The sequence below is a fragment of the Cololabis saira genome, chromosome 18, assembly GCF_033807715.1.
Source record: "Cololabis saira isolate AMF1-May2022 chromosome 18, fColSai1.1, whole genome shotgun sequence".
Classification (NCBI taxonomy): domain Eukaryota; kingdom Metazoa; phylum Chordata; class Actinopteri; order Beloniformes; family Belonidae; genus Cololabis; species Cololabis saira.
Window position 1 is genome coordinate 26,845,359 of NC_084604.1, and position 20,220 is coordinate 26,865,578.

The 20,220-nt window shown below is 40.9% G+C and overlaps 2 protein-coding genes across 2 annotated transcripts in view; both read right to left on the bottom strand.

The window, feature by feature from the left end:
• Positions 1–587: 587 nt before the first annotated feature.
• Positions 588–4,024, bottom strand: sox7 (SRY-box transcription factor 7). The gene is made up of 2 exons (XM_061706962.1): positions 3,527–4,024; positions 588–2,549 (listed from the first exon to the last, which is right to left on the bottom strand). Exons 1-2 carry the CDS (start codon positions 3,756–3,758, stop codon positions 1,573–1,575), a joined length of 1,209 nt encoding a protein of 402 aa, XP_061562946.1. The 5' UTR covers positions 3,759–4,024; the 3' UTR covers positions 588–1,572.
• Positions 4,025–13,716: 9,692 nt separating this feature from the next.
• Positions 13,717–20,220, bottom strand: part of pinx1 (PIN2 (TERF1) interacting telomerase inhibitor 1) — a 28,303-nt gene continuing 21,799 nt past the window's right edge. The window contains exon 7 of the mRNA XM_061746527.1: positions 13,717–15,053. Within this exon, the coding sequence (XP_061602511.1) occupies positions 14,367–15,053 (687 nt within the window). The 3' untranslated portion in view covers positions 13,717–14,366. The remainder of the gene's footprint in view (positions 15,054–20,220) is intronic.

Sequence of the window (20,220 nt, forward strand, 5' to 3'; positions counted from 1 at the left end):
CAAACATCCTGACGGAGAGAGGCTTTTCCCTTATCAGTCAGGAAACACCGCTTCTCCGCCACATCCTCTTTACAAGAAGCACGACTCAACCATTCCCCAAAAAAATGCAGGAAGGCCAGCCAGACTCCAGGATTTGTCAAAAGCCCCCTGAATTCCTTTTATCGAAAAAGAAAAATTTCAAAAGAACAAGAGCGGGTGAGAAGGGGAGGACCAGAGAGAAGGGAGCGGGAGAAAAATAAGGAGGGTCTAAAAACAGTCGGCGAGGCCCTGAAATACCGGTTCTTTTAATTTAGTTTGCACAGATTAGAAAAGGTCTGCATCAGCAAGATATATCATGAGCTGAGGGGGTGGGCGGGGAAGGGATGGGGCGGTGGGGTTCCAGCGTGCCTTAGAATGGCACCCAGAATAAGGCTCCGGGAAAACAAAAGACGCTTGATATGGAGGTGGGTTGGTGACGAATGCGCCTGCTTTACACTAATCCTCTAAACAGGGATGAAATGAAAGAAAAAGGAGACGATGGGGAAACATGACGGCGGGCGGAAAAGCACCGTCGTGGAAGTGGGTGTCAGAACGGGCTTGTCGCAGCTCAACAAAACCCCAAACAGAACAATACATGGCGTAACACTCTATTCAAAGATCAACCAAATAATTTAAAATAATAGTATACATGTTTTCCCCAGTTTCTGCATAAATCTTAACAAAAACTAGCAGAACTCCTGATTTTTTTTTTTTATTTCTATTCTTTATTTAGGCATCTGGTTGTTTTAAACTCCTGCAAGTCAGTGGTGTTTCAATATATCAGTTATTACCAACATCTCCCGTTAATAACAATGTAATGACAAATGGTCTTTTGTGATGTTGATGGGCGCATCATCCAAGTAGCAACGGCGTCATTATAAAAATTCACCTTTATTTTCAAATGTTGTCTTTCATAAACCTAAATCAGCATACATTTATTAGTTACCATTATTATTCTTCATTGTAGAGGTTGATTATACATAACGAAGTACTTGAGAAGAAGTCTAAAATGCCTGTCGTTCTTCATTATACACCATGTTCTTAGGAGATGTCCCGCTAAAACCTCATTCAAATACAGCTACTGAGGTAAGACTCCCAAAGTGATGAGAGCAAAAACATATGATACAAACATTCGGATGGATAATAGCATTACATTTATGCAAAACATCAAAGGACTTAAATTAGCTTCTATAGAGCATCTGTACATGTCTCAGTGGTAAGTGGTGGCATTTACAAGTGGACAAACAAGCCTTTTACCGTTGTTCTACTGGTTTAGAAAGGTTCACGACAACTGGAAGTGGCATACTCTTGTATGTTGTGTCTGCTTCCCTGAGGTGTCCATCTTCTTTCCTTCATTTAGTTTTTTCATCTTGTTTTTGTTCTTTCCCCAGCTCCAAACAATCATATTGCTCAGTAAGTAGTTCAGCTTTTAACGGTCAGATGAATTTGCTTGTAGGTGCTCATAAAGGTGAGAAGAATTCGTTTTTTTTTTTTCCTTATCAGCACCCAAGTGCAACATCGTCCCGAATCTTTCAACTCAACTGATTGGCAGGCTTACGAGATGCCGTAGTTGTTGTAGTAGGCCGCGGTTGCGTCCGCGAGCACGGAGATGAGGCTGGTTTCCGTGGTGCTACTGGTACACGCAGAGGCGGTGGCGGCCGACGCCACCTGAATGTGTCCCGTCACAGTCATGCTGCCGCCCTGCTCGGGGTGGAACCCGCTCCCGGTGGAGTTCAGGTACTGGTCAAACTCGTTGCGGTCCACCTCGCCCAGAAGCTCGGCCTGGCTCAGCTGGTCTAACGTCTCCAGCTGACCCTGTGTCTCTGGTGGGGGGGACAGCTGACCCAGGTGGCCCTGTTGGAGCCCGTGGTGAATCTGCTGGAAGGATGAGGAACTGTAGTAGGACAAGGGATGGCCGGGCATCAGTCCACCGCCGCCTCCAGTCGGAGGCATGTGAGGGATGTGACCTAAGTGTGCGCCCCCACAGTGGATCTGGCTGTGAGTGTAGTCAGGGTGGTACGGGGGCGGGCTGCCCAAGTGTGTCTGATTCTGGTGGTGCTCTTCGGGACAGGACGCTATGGAAGAGCAGGAGACGGACGAGCTCCCAGATGTTGGGTAATAGGTGGGGGGAACATGCTCGTGGTCCATGGCATCTAAGGGGGACATCTCCGGAGGGGTCGGCAGGCCGTAGGGGTAGGTGTCGAAGCTGCTGTTGGAGCCAGCGGGGTCTCGGAAGGTTCTCATGCTGGGCAGAGCAGAGCTGGAGCCGGAAAACCCACTGAGTCCATTGGGGTCATCTTTGTCGAGAGGGTGACAAAGGACCCGTTGCTCGGGAAGGCCGCTGTGATCAGGAGCCAGTCCGCTCAGGAGGAAGCCAGGGTCCACTCTCTTGCAAATGCGTTTCAGCTGTTTCTTCCGGCGAGGCCGATATTTGTAGTTGGGGTAGTCCTGCATGTGCTGCACCCGGAGCCTTTCTGCCTCCTCCACGTAAGGCCTCTTCTGAGGGGGAGTCAGGGCCTTCCAGGACTTGCCTGCAAAAAACAAAAGACAGAAGAGTTCTTTTAGCTGAACTGAAAATCTTATCTTGGAAAAAGTATCCAAGTTAAACATACATTCATATTTCTTGCCTTTTTTATCTTTACTTTAGATAAAACAATACTGAAACATGACATATTGATTAAATAAATTAAAATCTTCCAGGATCATTTCATGCCAGCATTTCTATTTGGTAAATAAGTTGTTAAATTTTCCAATAATTGAAAATTAAGACTAAACAGCATGAAATTAATATATGTTTTTTTTATTTTGATTAGTAACTTTTCAGTAAATCAAAACTTAGGAGGAGAGAAAATAAAAGACTAAAAGCCTCCGTTAAAACTTACACCAGCTCAGTTATAATATCTGTTTGACTCTAAACTGTATTTAGGAAACTTAAGCCATTCAGAAATTCATTTTCATCATGTTCTTTGACAAGCATAAATTGTAAATATCTTCATTAAAACATTTTTCGGGCTGTTGCGCTTCTGGAACTGGATCACAGACGAACTCCGAATTTGCGCGTTTTGCGAGAATTGGAGTTTAATCATCAAACAAGTATGCTTCATGTAAAAAAATATTTTTAACTGAATAATCTGTTTTCTTAATGAACTTAGTTTCGGTGACTGTGAATTAAATGAATTTCGAGTCCAGGGCGGACACTTTTAAGGCCACTTTAACTGCCATGAATTGTGACTCATTTATTGGGCGCAAGATAAATAATATATCTGCCAATAAAAACATTTGATATCATAGAACTTTACCTCCTTTATTGTTATATCAGGCTATGGATTTGAATCATTTGTCTTTTTTTGAGTTGCGACAACTTTTTCTAAACAGCTGAGGCCTGAAGGGAATGGTCAGGACTAATAATAAGAATAATTATTATAATAACAATAAAAGCAATCATGACAATAATAATGATAATTATTTGAGTAGAAAAATGAAAACTTTTCAGTAAGTTTGTTCTCACCCAACATTTTGCTGAGCTCGGCGTTGTGCAGGTCCGGGTTCTGCACCGCCAGGCGCTTGCGCTCATCCTTGGCCCACACCATGAACGCGTTCATGGGCCGCCTGATGCGCGGCTCCGGAGCCTTGTCCGCGGGAGTCCTGTGCGAGCCGGGTCCGTCGGCCCCGTCCCCGTCTCCCGCAGGACACTCGAAGGACTCCGGCCACGACGAGTACGCGCTGATGAGAGCAGCCATCTGCGGCGCGTTCTCCTCTCCAAACTTCACGAGCGCGTCGGACTCTCTCCCCCCAACTCTCTCAATCTCTCCCACTTTCTCAGACAATAAGTTGTTGCTTTTCGTCTCTCGTGTGTGTTGCCAGAGCAGAACAAGAAAAAGAGACTTAATTCAAACTGAAAAATCCTGCGATTACTCCCCTCTCTGGATGTGATTGGAAAAAGGATGTCAATACAGGTTTTGGGAGAAGGCGCAGATGCGCACGCGTGGAGGCTCCTCCTCGTGGGTTATGGTTCAGGCTTTCCTCGTGGATGGGGGAGCGCTTTATATTTGAGGACCAGGTTCCAGGAGAAACCCCGGAGGACTCTGGACTCCTCCTTGATTGCAATTTGAGCCCCGTAAAAGGGAAGAGAGAGAGCACAACATTTCACAACATTTCAACACAACCAACTCCTTAAACTGGCTCCACAACAAAACAACACTTTCCTCTGACCCCATATCCATCTAACTAATAGAACAACTCATAACACATCAGGGTTTGACTCTTTAGAGCTGCTGATCACCATTTCTAAAAGTGGAGAACATGTCAAAGGAGAGATTGCATTTTTTTATGCATATTTTTTTCTAGTAGTCATTGTAGTTTTCGTTTTCTTGGTAACAAGAAGTTTACGGGACCAACTTACCAAACCTGTTTTGCAGTCTACTAGACAGTTTTTTCTTCAGAAAACTGCACTGGTTAAGTGAGATTTTGAGATTTCGTATTTCATGTGTCAGGTTATTGTCACGCACGTGCGTGCCAAGAAAATCATAGCATTTTGTATTTGAGAAAAAAAAACGTATATTTTTCATTTCAGCTTGCTTTTTATAGCCTCATAATCCCCTACTCCTTTCATCTACTTTTTTTTTTTTTTTTTTTTTTAAAGGAAAATATCCAAACCTCTCAGTTATGGCTGGTTTGGACAGATTTGTGGTTGACTAGAGGAATAAAATCACTGACCTCACACACTACAAACAAATCAGTTTCCTTCTGCAGCCAGAAGCGGGTGCATATCAAATTCAGGAGTTCCTGTTGACAGGATACTCACAGGCTGCAGCCACGGAGTAGCTCCCACTCCCACACGCTCTCACACAGCTCAAACAGAGCTACTGATCACAGGTCAGATAGTATCTTATCTGCAATGTCTGTGGAGAAGGGAGTGAACTGACGACAGAATCGGGGGAATATCTAGGTTTGATTTACAGGCAACGGGGAGCTTAAGTTGCAATACACATCTTTTTGCTTGGTTGTGACCCCCCTCCTCCCATCGGTCAAAGTGAAGTGTCAGCTCTAGCTTACTCCACACAGGAACAGGATACGGCACCTGAAGCCGCAGATTGTGCATGGTGCATGCACATCGGTGATATTTAGGGCCACACTTCCTCTTGGTGCTCTGACACGGGCCACGCTGTTGATATGTGTGAGACTGAGTTTCACATCATATCTGCAACTTGGAGTTAATATGAGAGTCAGAGGGGGTTCTGAAACGGCATCTATCTGTATGTGTTAACCACCGTGTGGGCGGGAGCTGAACCTGCCTGCTGTCGCTCAGCTTTTCACTTCAAAAGGCATGTGGCTACCAGGGTCTGAAGAGAAGGGCTGGGGGGGGGGGGGGGGGTTAAACAAGCATATGTAAATAATAATGACCAAAATACTAAACATCTGTCACTCCTGTCTGATTAGTGATGCAAAACCTTTTTTTCTGTTTCAGTTTTTGTCCTGCAACTTAAGAACTGAGAGCATCAGAAATGGTTTTGTAAAAAGTGTAATTCCTACCACAAGCTATTTAAAAATTAACAGTCTATTATTTTAACATGATTTATTAAAGCAGTGAAGATGCCTCAAAATAAGAGTGTCCAATAAGTCTGGGAATCAGACGTCAAAGACATTTGCAGAGCAACACTGATAGTACCTGCTTTACTCGTGTAATCATGACTTCAGCAAAAAAATAGAAGATTTTAGTCATTTGGACATCTCTCCCCAGCTTATACTGGAAGATAAAAGCATAAAGATTACACATGCAGAGATGTTACATACAGTAGAAGGATGCTTGTCCCTGTTCAAACTGTTTACAAGAATGTAGAAATGTAAAAACTGAGACAACTGCAGGCTGATGAGATGGGATCATTCTAGAGAATTCAAACTTGCAGAGATCTAAATTTGTGGATTTCTTTTTCTTTTGTGAAAATCATTACTTAACATTGCGTAGTCTTGGTTGACACAGGTTTAGGAGCTTTCAACATCTGAGTGACGGCCCTAACTTAACAAGAATAGGGACAGGAACTTAAATCAATTTAAGCAGACTTTGCATTAATGCTCAAAGAAATTATTCACAAGAGACTTATTCCAAGAAATTATTCCCATATATATTCCAGCAAAAGACAATTTTACTTTTAGGAGAAAATTAAGTGGTGGGTGGAGGAGGTGGAGGAGGAGCGGATAGGTGATACTGGTCCACCAGTGGCAGTCGTGACCAACGGAGAGCGTTTTCATGGGAGAATTTTATCAGACTTTTCATTACTCAAAGGAGAAAATATGTGCAGAATGTGTTACCAGAGCCTGGGAACTGCTGCAGATAATGTAACTTTGTCATGATTGACCACTTTCATTTATTTTGTAACTTCCCCATAATTCAGACAGAAACAGTGTCAGTGTTTGGTTTGAAACTAATCAGAGTTTTTCTTTTTTTTGGTGACCGATGGAGTGACCAAAAGCTCATGTGAAAGACCTTTATTTCCATTTCGTGGCATCAAAGAAAGCAATTACAAAGACATGGTTTAAAATAACCTCCATAAAAGTCTATCCAAGATGGCTGCCGTGGTGTGAGTGTTTGCCACATGCTTAAGACTGCAGGCTCAAACATTTGTCTTTTAAGGTCCTTGTAATCTATATTTTGGATTGTCTTTTCCCAACTTTTGTACACGGAGAACTATAGTTTCAATATTCTCTTTGAAGACTCACAGCCCAAGTAACTTTACCTACTAACAGAGGTTTTTGAACTCACAACACCTCTGTGAAAGGGAGATGGCGGCAGGCCTCTCTACGACTGGAGATGTAATCTCCCTTCAAACCATCCTTGAGGGGATGCAACAAATTAAGTTTGAGATGATCTCTCATATGGACTCAAAGCTGGGAACCATCAAAGACAGTCTCACTAATATTGAGGGCTCACTCTCCACTCTTGGAGAGCAGGTCACTATACTTGAGCAGAGAGTTAGCGCCAACGAGGATAATCTGCAGGACCTGACACAGCGAATCAAAATACTGGAGAAGGATAACTACTACTTGAAAGAACGAGCTGAGGCCGCTGAGAACCGCAGCCGGGCCTCCAACCTGCGCTTCATTAATGTCCCGGAGAAAGCAGAGGGTCGGGATATCCTCGGGTTCATGAATCGTCTGATCCTGCAGCTTCTCGGGGAGGAGAACTTCCCCGCTCCACCTGTCATCGAGCGCTGCCACCGCTCACCATCCTTCCTCAAGCAAACCTCCAAAGCTGGACCGCGACCTATCCTGGTTAAGTTCCTTTACTTCCAGGACAAGATCAGGATCATGAAGCTCTCCAGGGAGAAGAGGGAGCTTGTGTACAACGGCACACGAGTCCATATCTACCCGGATTTCAGCCCTGCACTCGTCCAGAAACGCCGACAGTTTGACCCTGTTAAAAGGAGGCTGCGAGACCTGGAGCTGAAATACTCCATGATCTTTCCATCCATGCTGAGAGTGGTCCATGACGGTAAGACCAAACTTTTTCGCTCCCCTAATGAGGTTGAAGCCTTCCTCAATGAGTTCTCCATTGACTCCCCATAACTCTGCTACCGCCGGTAGCATAAGCATTAATCAATGACAATTGCTCCGTGCTCTCCTGAGTTCTTTTTTTTTTTTTTTTTTCTCTCTTCTTCCTCTTCCTTCTACGGTCTCTTTTTGGACTTCTTTACTTTGAGATGTTGATCGCCTGTTTTTCTCAGCACTTTTCCAGCAGCAGCTATTGTGCTTTTTTTCTTTTTTGGGGACTGTTTTTGCTGCAATGGAGCTGCAACTGTTGTAAAATGCGGTGATGAGGAAAATACTGCACAGAGCAAAATTATTATTATTATTTATTTTATTTTTATTTTTTTCTTTGTCCTTTTTTCTCTCTAACTTTTATTTTTTTTCTAAAAGGTGAAAAGAAACCAAATGAAGACATGGTGAACATTAAAATTTAAAAATGAATAAAAATTGTATGACTATAAAGTTATAGTAGCATCTGAGCTTACTTTGGAGTGGACTTGTTGACCAGATGCCTTTTTTCTTTACATGTATACATTTTTATTTGTAATTCTCTAACCTTTACTTTTCCGCCATTTGTGTCTTTTTTTTTTTGTTTTTTTGTTCCCTTTCTCATATTGGACCCTATCTTACCTTATCTTACCTTCGCTTATGAGCTTTGCAGACTGAGCTGTGTGCCCTATGGCGCAGCCTGACTATTTTTCTGTATGTTTCTCTTTTTTTTTCCTTTAGTGTGTGTGTGTGTCTTAGTGTGTGTGTGTGTATCTGTACATGTCTGTATGTGTGCCACATGTGTGTGTATTGGTATGCTTGTGTGGATCCTATGGCTCTCCTGCTCTCCTGCCTCCTTCCATCAGACACTCCTCAAGCCTCACTATGCCCTAGTGGCATTTATTTTTACTCATAATTGACACAGTCAAAGGTCTTAAAATTACACATTTAAATATACGGAGCCTTCTTCCTAAAATCGATTTAATTAGAGTCTGGGTCTCTCAGTATAAACCTGATGTGCTTACTTTTTCTGAAACATGGCTGCATAGTAACATTAGTGACAATGAGATCAAACTGGACAACTACATGCTTTATAGAGCTGACAGGGGCACCAGAGGAGGAGGTGTGGCTATTTATGTTTCCTTACACTTTATCTCTGAACTGGTAACTCCTAAAATACCCCCATCATTTTTTGAGTGCATTTTTGTTAAGTTAAAACTTCACGAAAATAAGCATCTTATAATCAGCAGCATCTATAGACCTCCACCTGTCCACCCTGATTCAACCCAATGCATCCTATCAACTCTTACCTCACTGGAACACTTTTGTGAGACAATCATATTAGGCGACTTCAACTCAAACTGGCTGGACCGTTCATCTTCCACTGATAAAAGTCTTATTAAAAGCATAAACCTAACTCAAATAATAAATGAACCCACCAGAGTGGACGCCAGATCTAAATCACTACTTGACTGGATCCTTGTTACCCACCCTGATAGAATTATTAGATCCGGCGTTCTCTCAGACTGCTTTAGTGATCACTCAGCAATTTACTGTGTGTGGAAAATCAAGTCTCCGAAGCTTCCTCCAAAACTCATAAGAGTTAGGCAATGTAAGAACATTGATACTGATAATTTCATATCTGATTTAATTACAATTAACTGGGACAGATTTCAACTCATACCTCATACTGAAGATGCCTGGAATTATTTCTATTCTGAAGTCACAAATGTTATCAATAAACACGCCCCATGGAGGGAAATTAAAGTTAAAGGTAAACATCTTCCCTGGATCAACTCTGATCTGGTAAATCTTTTCAAATTACGGGATAAACTGTGGAAGCGATACAGGGAAACTAAAGATGCTGCTGATTGGGAAAAGTATAGACTTTTAAGAAACTCAAGTAAGACAAGAACACGTAACGCTAAATCAGATTATTATAAAAATCAACTCTCTGAAAACATGCACAACCCCAAACAGTTCTGGAAAAACATTAATAATGTCCTTAACAAACCCAATAAAAATATTACCACCAAGATTTGCCACAATAATGAAATAATCCAGGATCCCCTAACTATCTCCAACATTTTCAATCAGCATTTCTCCTCTGTAGGTAACTCCCTTGTGTTTGGTCCATCTGCAGCTTCCATCTCCTCATCTGGCTCCCCATGTAGTAGCTCATGTTTTTCTTTCCAAAATTTACACCCTATTGAAGTTCAAAACGCAATCTATGAATTGAAGAATGACTGTGGATCTGGTCCAGACGGCATTGAGATAAAATTTATTAAATTAGCAGCCCATATTTTAATGTATCCCCTCTGTGATTTATATAATCTTTCTTTATTAACTTGCTCCCTCCCTTCTGCTTGGAAAAGTGCCATAGTCACTCCACTACACAAGGGAGGTGATCCAAACGAAGTCAATAATTACCGCCCAATCTCTATTATTAACTCCATTGCAAAAATCTTTGAAAAATTAATATTCACTCAATTATCACAATATATTACTGAAAACAATATTTTGTCTCCATGCCAGTCCGGTTTCAGATCAAATTTCTCAACAACCACAGCTCTTCTAAAATTCACAAATGATACATTTACTGCTTCTGAAAATGGTAAACTCACTGGTGCAATATTTCTGGATCTCACTAAAGCTTTTGACATTGTTGATCACTACCTTCTACTGGACAAACTTTACTCAATTGGCATCTCTAGAAACTCTCTTCTTTGGTTCAACTCTTATCTCCATAACAGACGTCAGTGTGTCAGCCTTAATGGAATCCAATCAAAATATACAATTGTTGAGAAAGGAGTGCCACAAGGTTCATCCCTTGGACCACTCCTTTTCTCCATTTTCATTAATGACCTCCCAAAAACTTGTTCCCATTGTAAAATACACTTATATGCAGACGACACAGTAATATACACATCCGGTAATAACACATCAATAATTGAGAGATCCTTACAAAATGAATTTTCTATTGTTCAGTATTGGTTAGCATCAAATAAACTTTTGTTAAACAAAAATAAATCATGTTCAATGTTGTTTGGTACCAGATTAGGCCTTGGAAATAACCCAGATCTTAATATTATTTTCAATGATGGCTCACCCCTTGAGCAGGTCACCACATTCAAACACCTCGGCCTTTGGATCGACCCATTATTTTCTTTTAAACATCATATTGAGTCCATCACAACCAAGTTACATCGCAACCTAGGCATCCTTTACCGTTCAATAAACTGTTTTACTTTACCAACACGGAAAAGAATTGTCACACAACTATTATTTCCCATTTTAGATTATGCTGATGTTGTTTACCAGAACACTTATGAATCACATCTTCAACCTCTCAATGTCATTTACAACAGTCTCTGTAGATTTGTGTTAAGGTGCCCATATCGAACTCACCACTGCTCCATGTATCATTCATTAAACTGGTTACCCCTCAGCTCAAGAAGACAATACCACTGGCTCCAACTCATATTCAAATGTATCCACTTCAGTTATCCATCTTACTTAAAACAATATCTGATTCCATATACATCCTCATATTCTCTCAGAAACACTCAGCAACCCTTTTTTTTCGTTCCTTTAACCTTTAAAGAAATTGGCAGACGTGCTTTTAAGTTTAAAGCCCCATCAGACTGGAACAACTTACCCATTACCATAAGAAAACTTAATTCATTATACACCTTTAAAAACTCTCTATATTCCAACCTCAATAAACCATGTAGTTGTTTCTAGTGGTATTGCCTTCTCATTTTATTTTTATTTTTTTATTTTTTATTTCATATATAATGTATATATATTGTATCATAATGATGATGACAATGACTACCATTAATATTAATATTGTTGTTTTTGTTGCTATTACTGCATTAAATGCAGTATTTACCTGTGTTCTTCAGGTGTGGTAGGTCTTGGGGACTGGAGTCTGGGTAGGTTTGTGTGTGAGAGCCTTATGTATTATGTGTTATGTATTATGTATGTTGTATGTAACTGTTTTGTATTGTGTTGTATGTTTTTTGTTGGACCCCCTCGAAAACGAGATGATTCATCTCAAGGGGCTATCCACTAATAAATTTACTTTATAAAAAGAGTCAGTCGTTGGATGTGATTTGTTAATTCTAGAAATGTAAGTCCAGATGGATGTCCGTTTGAACCAAGAGGCGTCCAAATAATCATGAAAAACATCTTCTCCTTTTTCCCTCCTTTTTAACCAAAGTTTTTTATTTTTTCCCGCACAACCCATGCTGACTAATTTGTATTCCTGATTTTCCTTTTACTTAAAATCTGCATAAAAATTTTGAATTGGGCCGGAAAGCAGAGCTGCCTTTGTGCACATCAAGTATGAACATTATTGAAATAACTGCAAAAAACACTCATAAGCAACATTCTTATAGAGATATTGTTCTGTGCTGAAAGGACACCAAATTAAAGGTGTCTGATAATGTCGTTATTTACAGGCAATAAAAGGATACGATGCATGCCATAACTTATGAAAAACATGGTGGAGTTTCTGTGTTGTTTGGAGCAGATGTTCTGCTCTCCTACTAGATAAGGAATGTATCCAAGTAAAAAAAAGCAAATCAGAATATTAACCGGGTATTTTGGACAGAAACCTGAAGGTCGTGGGTTTCCAGAGTCAGTGAGCTGAAGTAGACATCCAACACAACTACAGAGCAGCTCACAAGGAAAAGACGGACTGTTTCACACTGGCCAGACAAAAGTCCTTACCCGGAAGCTCATGGAAAACTTTTACAGGCAGTCAGGATCCACAATTACATAAGAACTCAGCTGAGTACGTGAAAAGAGTGTCTGAACCGGGATACTGATGCAAGGCGCATTTAGATGGATAAAGGAAACATTTGGAAGGAGTTGTTGCTCAAAATAATCTGCATATAAATACCAAGGAAGGGTGCCAATAATTGTTTTTTTTGAAAGACTTCCGATTATATGAAGTGCAAAAATAAGCCAGAGTTAAAACTGATTTTTGAAAAAGTTTCCATGCTGAGTTGCTTTTCAGGATTTCAGGTGATTGTTTTGGCTCTTCTTTGGCTCCTGACACCATAACAGCAGAAGGTTATGGGCGTGTGGGAACAGCAGACTGATCCAAATCCAGACAAGTTGAAGAGATGTTGCAGACGGAGCAGGAGCCGAATGCAGAGCAAGATGAGGTAGTTCAACCATTTCTTCCAGGATCTTCAAAGAATGTAAGATTACTGGAAAATAAACTGGACAAGCTTTGAGCGAGCTTTAGGAAATGGACCCTAATTTTAACTGATTAACCTGAAAACGGACACAACAGCATATTTAAGACTCCAAAACTTTAAACTATAAGAGGAGATAGAGAGTGGTATGGGTGAAGGAGGGACTGGCAGCTCCAGACGGTGTGATGGTGGACACCGGAACCCCAGATGTTGTGAGTTCCCATCCATGCTGTGCACCGTAAGAACTCACTTTTGCCACTGACCAGCACTGCACGTGGCCCAACAGATCTGTTGTTGCTAGGTTACAAACACACAACCCAAAACATTCATACTCATCTCTGGAAACGTTAACCACACCTTTCTCTCTCCTCTACTTCCAAATGTTTGTCAGCTGATTCAGTCGGGTATAAGCTTGATTGCTTGTTTTAATGCTTTTAAATGTTCTATACACTTTGGGGATTACTTATTTGGTTTACGACTTTCCTTTGTCGAAGGCTGATGATGAGGCCTTCCTTTTTCTGATCATCTGAAAACATGCAGACCCAAAACAGTGTGCAGGAACTACTGGTGGCTTCTTAACAAGACTGGACACCTACAAGTTTCCTTGTAGCTCCTTTGACTCACAACAACGCAATGTTAAGTCAGTTGGGTTTAAAAGCTTGTCAAATCATTGCTCAACATTGTGCGTCACATCTTGAATTCAAAAGGTGACTTATGAAACTCCTTCGAACTGTCAATCTCATTAGATTTTCCCAGCATATTTTTACATGACAGCATGTGTGGCTGTTCGTCTGAGAGACCTGTCCGGACTGTAACCCCACATTTCACCCAAAACAGCTGGGACAGAAACTAGCTGACCCCCCAGAGCCTGAATAAAGAGACGGGGGATAAAGGAAGGGTCTCTGCATGCTTTTCAATGGAAGACTGCAAATTATTTCCATTTTCACAATAATCATGTTTTTTTTTAAATTCATCTTTATTTCCCATCTGAGAACAGAAATAGTCAAACTTGCATTTTCATAGATTTCTTTAAAATAAAAACATTTTTAGGTGTGATCCAGGTGAAGCACCAAAGTGCATCTCATTTCCAAAACCTTGAAATGTTAACATGAATTATTTTTCTCTAAAGAATGAAAAGTCCCACTTAATTCTGTAAGCTTCAGGTTGTTTTTTTTTTGCAGAACTGACAAAAATTATCCATCATCTGTTTAATGAACAGGGCAAAAATCCACTGCAATATATCACCTAAACAAATAGTAATGTAGGTGTAGGTGTCTATAGTGACAACATTGAAAATCAGACATCATTGAATGAATTTCACAACTTGGAAAGAAAAAGAAAAAAAAAGCATTAGTCGGAGTAATATCTGAACTTTGATGTTTGGTAATAAAGTTTTGCTCATGTGGAAATATACAAATTCTTCAAGTAGATTAAAGGAAGAGTTCATTTCATTTTAGCACTTAGCTCGCAGAGTCCAATAAAATAATTCTACAACTGGAATGAACAGCTCTGAGGTTTAACAGATGAGTTCATGTTTCATGCAGCAGTTATCTGTCTTCACACTCCATTAAGGCGTACATAGTTGTCTGGACAGCTCAAAGATTTAACTTTGCCCTCAACTCTTCCCTAATCCTGATTTTTTCTCTTCTTTTTCTTCTTTTTACATTTCTTTTCCCGCGGCTCGTCTTTATCTTTGGTTACTACACCGTCCTCCTGTTCGCTGACGTTCGTGTTCGGTACAACTTCCAACTCAGCAGTTTCATCCTCGGCGAGATCGTGTCCGTTTAATATTTCACCTCTGTTTTTTTTAAGCTTCTTTTTCTTTGAGGGAGCCACTTGTTCGCAGTTCACCTCCAGAACATCAGTGGGGCTACTGTTCTCATTTGCATCGCAGTGGTTTTCGGCCATTTTTCTCTTCTTTTTCTTCCTTGAGCACTTTTCCTGCTCCGGATTTTCTTGCTCCTCCACAACAACAACGGGTGTGCTGCATTCCTCCTCTTCCACTTCCTCTGCAGGCTTTTTGCTCTTCTTCTTCTTCTTTCTTTTCTTTTTGGGTTCTTCTGTATCGTTGCTTTCGCTGTGGACTGAACAAGGTTCCTCAGGTGGACCGGGCGACGTGCTGGCCTCAGCGGGGGACGCTGCTGTGCTCTGGGCTCCACGACCTTTCTTCAGCTGAGCCATTCGCTGTGCAAAATACTCCTGCATGTTCAGGCTACTTTTTACAGTCTTCGTGATCGACTCTGTGTCCAGTACGGGAGCAGCAGGAGTCCCATTCTCCTCCGTTTCACCCTGAGAATCACTGCTGCTGCTTTCCTGCACCAGAAAGACACAAACAAGGAAACTGTTATGCTTTGCACCATTTACAGAAACTACACGCACAAAGACGGAACACAATGCTGCACCACGGAGCTTAACTGTCAATCACCATGCAAAGATCACTTTGTCCCTTAAGTGATCGCAAGACCAAAATAGAATGCTGACACAACAGGATTTAAGCCTTAAAATGCACACCTTCAACATCAACCAAACATTTCTGACATTTATCATCCGTTTCTTAAAACACTTCATAGTAATACAAGTCTGGTTTTTGTGTCATTCCTCATCTCATCATAGCTGAAACATGGATTTTCACATCAAAATGAAACAAGTGTTTCCAACCAATCATATCTAATCTAAAGTCTTTGTTGAAGAGTCATTTAGACTGTAGCCTTTAATGCAACATTGTGGTGAGTGCTGGTTAACACATTTTGACAAGTGCAGTATTGTGTGTCTGTCAATAAAGATGCTCAACACAAATGATCAAAAAAATAAGTAGAAAGTGATTTACTTTTATTTTTTTCATGCCATCCAGTGTTCAACCTAAGGAAATACTTTTTTTAATAGGAGAGATTAAAAACTGCAAGGTCTATCCAGTTTGTGCATCATCAAGTGAAGGAGATCAAGGAACTTGAGATCTTCTGGTCATGAGCAGGTGCCGAGACCAGAAGAACAAGATGGCAGAGACAAGCGGCTAAAATGGGTTTCATCCAAGAGCTGGACTCTCCGTTAGAGATCAGGTGAGAAGTTCAGTCATTTGGGAGACTTGGACTAGAGCTGCTTTTGCTTGAATTATCACCATCAAGAATAATGATACTGATAATGAAGTGGTCACGTAAGTGAAAGAGGTGTTCCTTTTGTGAAATATTTTAAAATGCACGACCCAGTATGAATGCACTCCATACGTTATATAAAACCCCAACATTTCAGTATCAATGTCAGCCAAACGTAAAAGTTAAGTTTCCACCTGAAGGCGTTCAAAAACATATTGATCAGTTTGACTGCCAAGCTATTGGCCTGGTAGCCAGATTCAGCTTCAGGCCAACAACCAAGTCTCGCACCAACATCCACCATGAAAGAAACATTTTTAAACTAAGCAAATGATGGAGGGGAACAAAGCCTAGAGCTGAGCCTCACACATTCGTCAGGGATTGATGGGACGGAATAAGCTGACAGATACAAATCTGAAAATGAGGCCTAATTGTAAAGAATTATAAGTAGATAAAAATAAAAATCACCAGCCTGCTTATATTTGTTTTGTCTCAGAATACGATTAAGTCTTGTTCCAAAGTCATTCCCCCAAACCTTGAAGTTATAAATTAGAAATGGCCAACTTTACAACTGTTAGCCGTAACACGCAGCAGATTTTAACTCTGCAGCGTGAACAATTCGTCACCTTACCCCTGTGACCCATTCATCTTCATTTTCCTAATGACCTACTCAATGCATAATGATTTCTCCAGAAGAACACAGACACTCCTCTGGAGGATCACACTAAACAATACTAGTGCTCCATGTATCCTGCGATGTTGAAGTGAAACGCATTCTCAGACTACCGATTAGAGATAAACTGAAAACACTGAGTTATGTGGAGTCGCTTCGTGGTTTAGCTTTTAAGCCTTTACTCTTGAGCCTCGGTACCGACTGAGATACAAAAGCTAATTGATGTTCATGTAAAACAATGAAAATGTAGTCAAATAAAGAGAGCTGCTTATATAGATTTGTGCTGAACTTTCCCCCCGGCTTTTGTACCGTACACACAGTTTGGTTATTGATTATTATTCAAAAAGTTCAAACCACCTGAAAGGTTTATGCTTTTATGGAGAACATCCATCATCTTTGAGGTATGGTATACCGACTTAAATACTGTGAAATTATTTCTCTACAAATATTTTTTTTAAAAGAACAACATTTTAATAGGGGGACAGGGACAGATCCAACATGCAGGAAGAACACAAGATGACATCAAAAGGAGTAAAAAAAAAAAAAAGCTGATGAAAAGCATGATTGACGCCAAAAGTTTTCCACCACTGAAGACCTTGACTAGGGGAAGAGAAAAAAAAAAACAAAAAAAACTAGCAACTTCTAACAAGCAGGATAAGGCCGTTTAGCTAAGGTGCCATTAAAGAAAACTTTTCAACTTCCCTGAGAAAATCTATACTCCCTGTTACAGCACAATGGCATCCTCTCTGCTTGGGAGAGTGGAGACGGGGCTTAGAGCTGACAGCGCCAAACAACATGTAACTGGGATTTGGGAAGATGGCTGGGGGCCACTTTAGAACTGCCTTTGAAATTACTCTCAGGAGAGGGAGAGAGGGAATGGGCAGGGAAAGAGAGAGAGAGAGAGGGGAGAGTGACTGAGAGAAACGTCTTCTTCATCATCAAGCACAAGTGGCCGGAGCCGGGTATGTGCTGCTCTCGCGCTGCCTGGGGATCTCCATTAGACTCTGATCCGACAGCGGGAGAAGTGCTGCGTGGGGCAGAAGCTGGACACACGCATCGTGAGGATATAAGATACAGATGTGGTCAGCGTTGTTGGCAGCCCTGGAGATCTTCCTTGGCGTGGAGTATTGAAGGCAACATGTTACTGAAAACTGCATGGCAGTAATGTTTGTAATGCTTCTCTACTTCCACACTGCTCTTCCATTCTCAGGCCTATGATCGTTATTTCTTTGACACGTCATGCAGTCAAGTTCTCAGAATGCATGAAATAACACTTTACTCCTAATAAATACTTAAAACAAAAATTAGAAATTCTGTTGACAAGAAATAGTGATGATAGTATCATTTCAGGGTCCTTTTATGGCTCAAATATTAAGTTTAGTAAAATTAATACATCTTCATGTTATATCTTCCCAACCTTTGGCCAGGTATTTCTCACTCACCTCCATCCCATCAGCAGTTTGTAACCTCTGCTTGGTTCTTTTGTTTTAAAGATCTATAAAGAATATGTTTAAAGTATTTGCTTACTTATGTGAAACGGTTTAATTTTCCAGCCACTTCCTTCGACAGAACATCTGAACAGATATAATAATCAAACAGGACATGAGCAACATCGCTGCATGCTTGAACTGAAACACTGAGATTTGCTTAAAGGAACACCTTAAAATGTGCAGGTAGACCATCTACAAGCCCTGGAGGAATGTTATGTGAGACAATATCCAATCATTTCAAAGTGTCAAAAGAATAAATCTTACATTTATACGTGTAACAACACTAACACCTTGTTTAGTTGTAACTTTTTTGTCGGAGTGCGTCATCTCCTTTTTGATAACTTTACATGCTGCACTTGAATAAAATTAAACATTATGTATCCACTCCATACAATACATAGCATCCCATAATTTCAGTACCATTGTAAGCCAAATGTAAAAGTTCAGTTTCCAACTGAAGGTGTTTAAAAACTACTAATCAGTTTGACGATACGAAGTCGTGCTCTGATATACAACACGTAAGTCAAAGTTTTCTCCAAACTCTAAGCAAACGCTGGATGGTGAAACCCCGACCAAAAGGTTAAGTCTTGCAGACCGTGTTTCATAAAAATAAAAATTTGGTACTAAGGGCCTTCTGTCATAGTTGATTTTTTCCCCCCAACATGTTTCCAGGGTGGATCTGCGTGTGGAATTTCCCGTGTTGGACAGCGAGTAGTTGCACTCAGTGAACAGGTCAGGTCAACATCTCAAATTTAAATTTACAACAGACACAAGTATATTATTTCCATATTATTACCACTTTATACTGTAAGAGCACATTAAGACAATGAAAGACCTTATTGTAGTGTTAATAGCGCTCCATGTTCTAGGAAAGCTACGTAAATACGACACTATTTTGCAGGAATAAACCTCCACTTATATCTCAAAAAGTCATTTTACATAACTCCTCAACTTTTAAAGAATGGCAAAACAGGCAAGACAGAGGACTGGAGGGTTGGAGAACACACCTATACCGAGTCGTGTCTACCGCCTTCTCCTCCCACACCTCCTCCTCATCCTCCTCCTCCTCCTCCTCTCCTTCCAGACGCAGAACCCCAGGAAAAGGATGCGCTCAGTGCACCGTGTGCAGCTCTGAGATAAGGCTCCTTCTGCAGAGGAGCGGTCTGGCTGGCTATCGGGTCCTTCCTGTTCCACTCTCTCCCCTGGCGGGGGCTGGGGCTGGGCAGGGAACACAGGGAGGGTCCGCAGAGGGTCCCAGAGAAAAGGAGAGGGTGGGAAGACATTCAACAGGCCGCCTCCTTCAAGACACTCCAGTTCTATCTTTCCCCGCTAATGTGGCCAATGGAAAGCCAATCGCAAAACACGCGCCAAGGTGCCAAGATACTGCAGCCAACACATTCAGCGAGTCTATCAAGCCAGGAGAGATGATGCAAAAGGTTTACTGAAGGGAACGTGGAACTTTTCTCCCCAGTCTTATCGATCAAAAAAAAGAGAAACTTCTCAAACATTGTTCGTTGTATTATTAGTTTTGCAGAGCAAGGTAGGCCTTATCAAAATAAGTTTAAAGTTCCAAACATATACTTTTAGATATATCCTAATTTATTTTACTTTTTCTCCCCATTTGGTTAATTTATAGTGTCTTCATTTTTAAAAACAACCTTGCCAGCATCCTTTCTTTTGCTTGAATGTCTTCAACAGCAAAAGATTCTAACGTCTTCCACAACAGTTCAAGTTCATCCAGCACATTTTCAAGAAATGATTCAAACTAATTCTCAATTCACAACATAACATCTACTCACAGTATCTATTGAAGTTCAGTGAGCACAGAAAGCAGACGCTTAAAAAAAAAACAACACACAAAAAGATCAAATCCAAAGCGTAACTGAATGAAAAATACAGTATCAGGGCTTGTTTAAAGCATGTTCCCTAACTGTGACTGAGCTTCAAGGTTAAGGGCCATGTAGACGTCCAAATCCAGTGTTTTAAGATGCTGGGGGGCACACGACCATTAAGGCCCAGGACAACATTCCTCCAACACTGGATTGAGATTCCATGCTTTCATTTTCAGCAGTTTGCTTTTACACTCATTTATTTTTGTAAATAAACAGTAAAATTGTTGAACTGACATACAGTAAATGTGGTGCTGTAGCTCAAACATTTACTGTTCTGACGATGTTTTAATGTTTTAGTTTGAATGCTGTAATTATTTGCTGTGTGTTGTAAGTAATGTC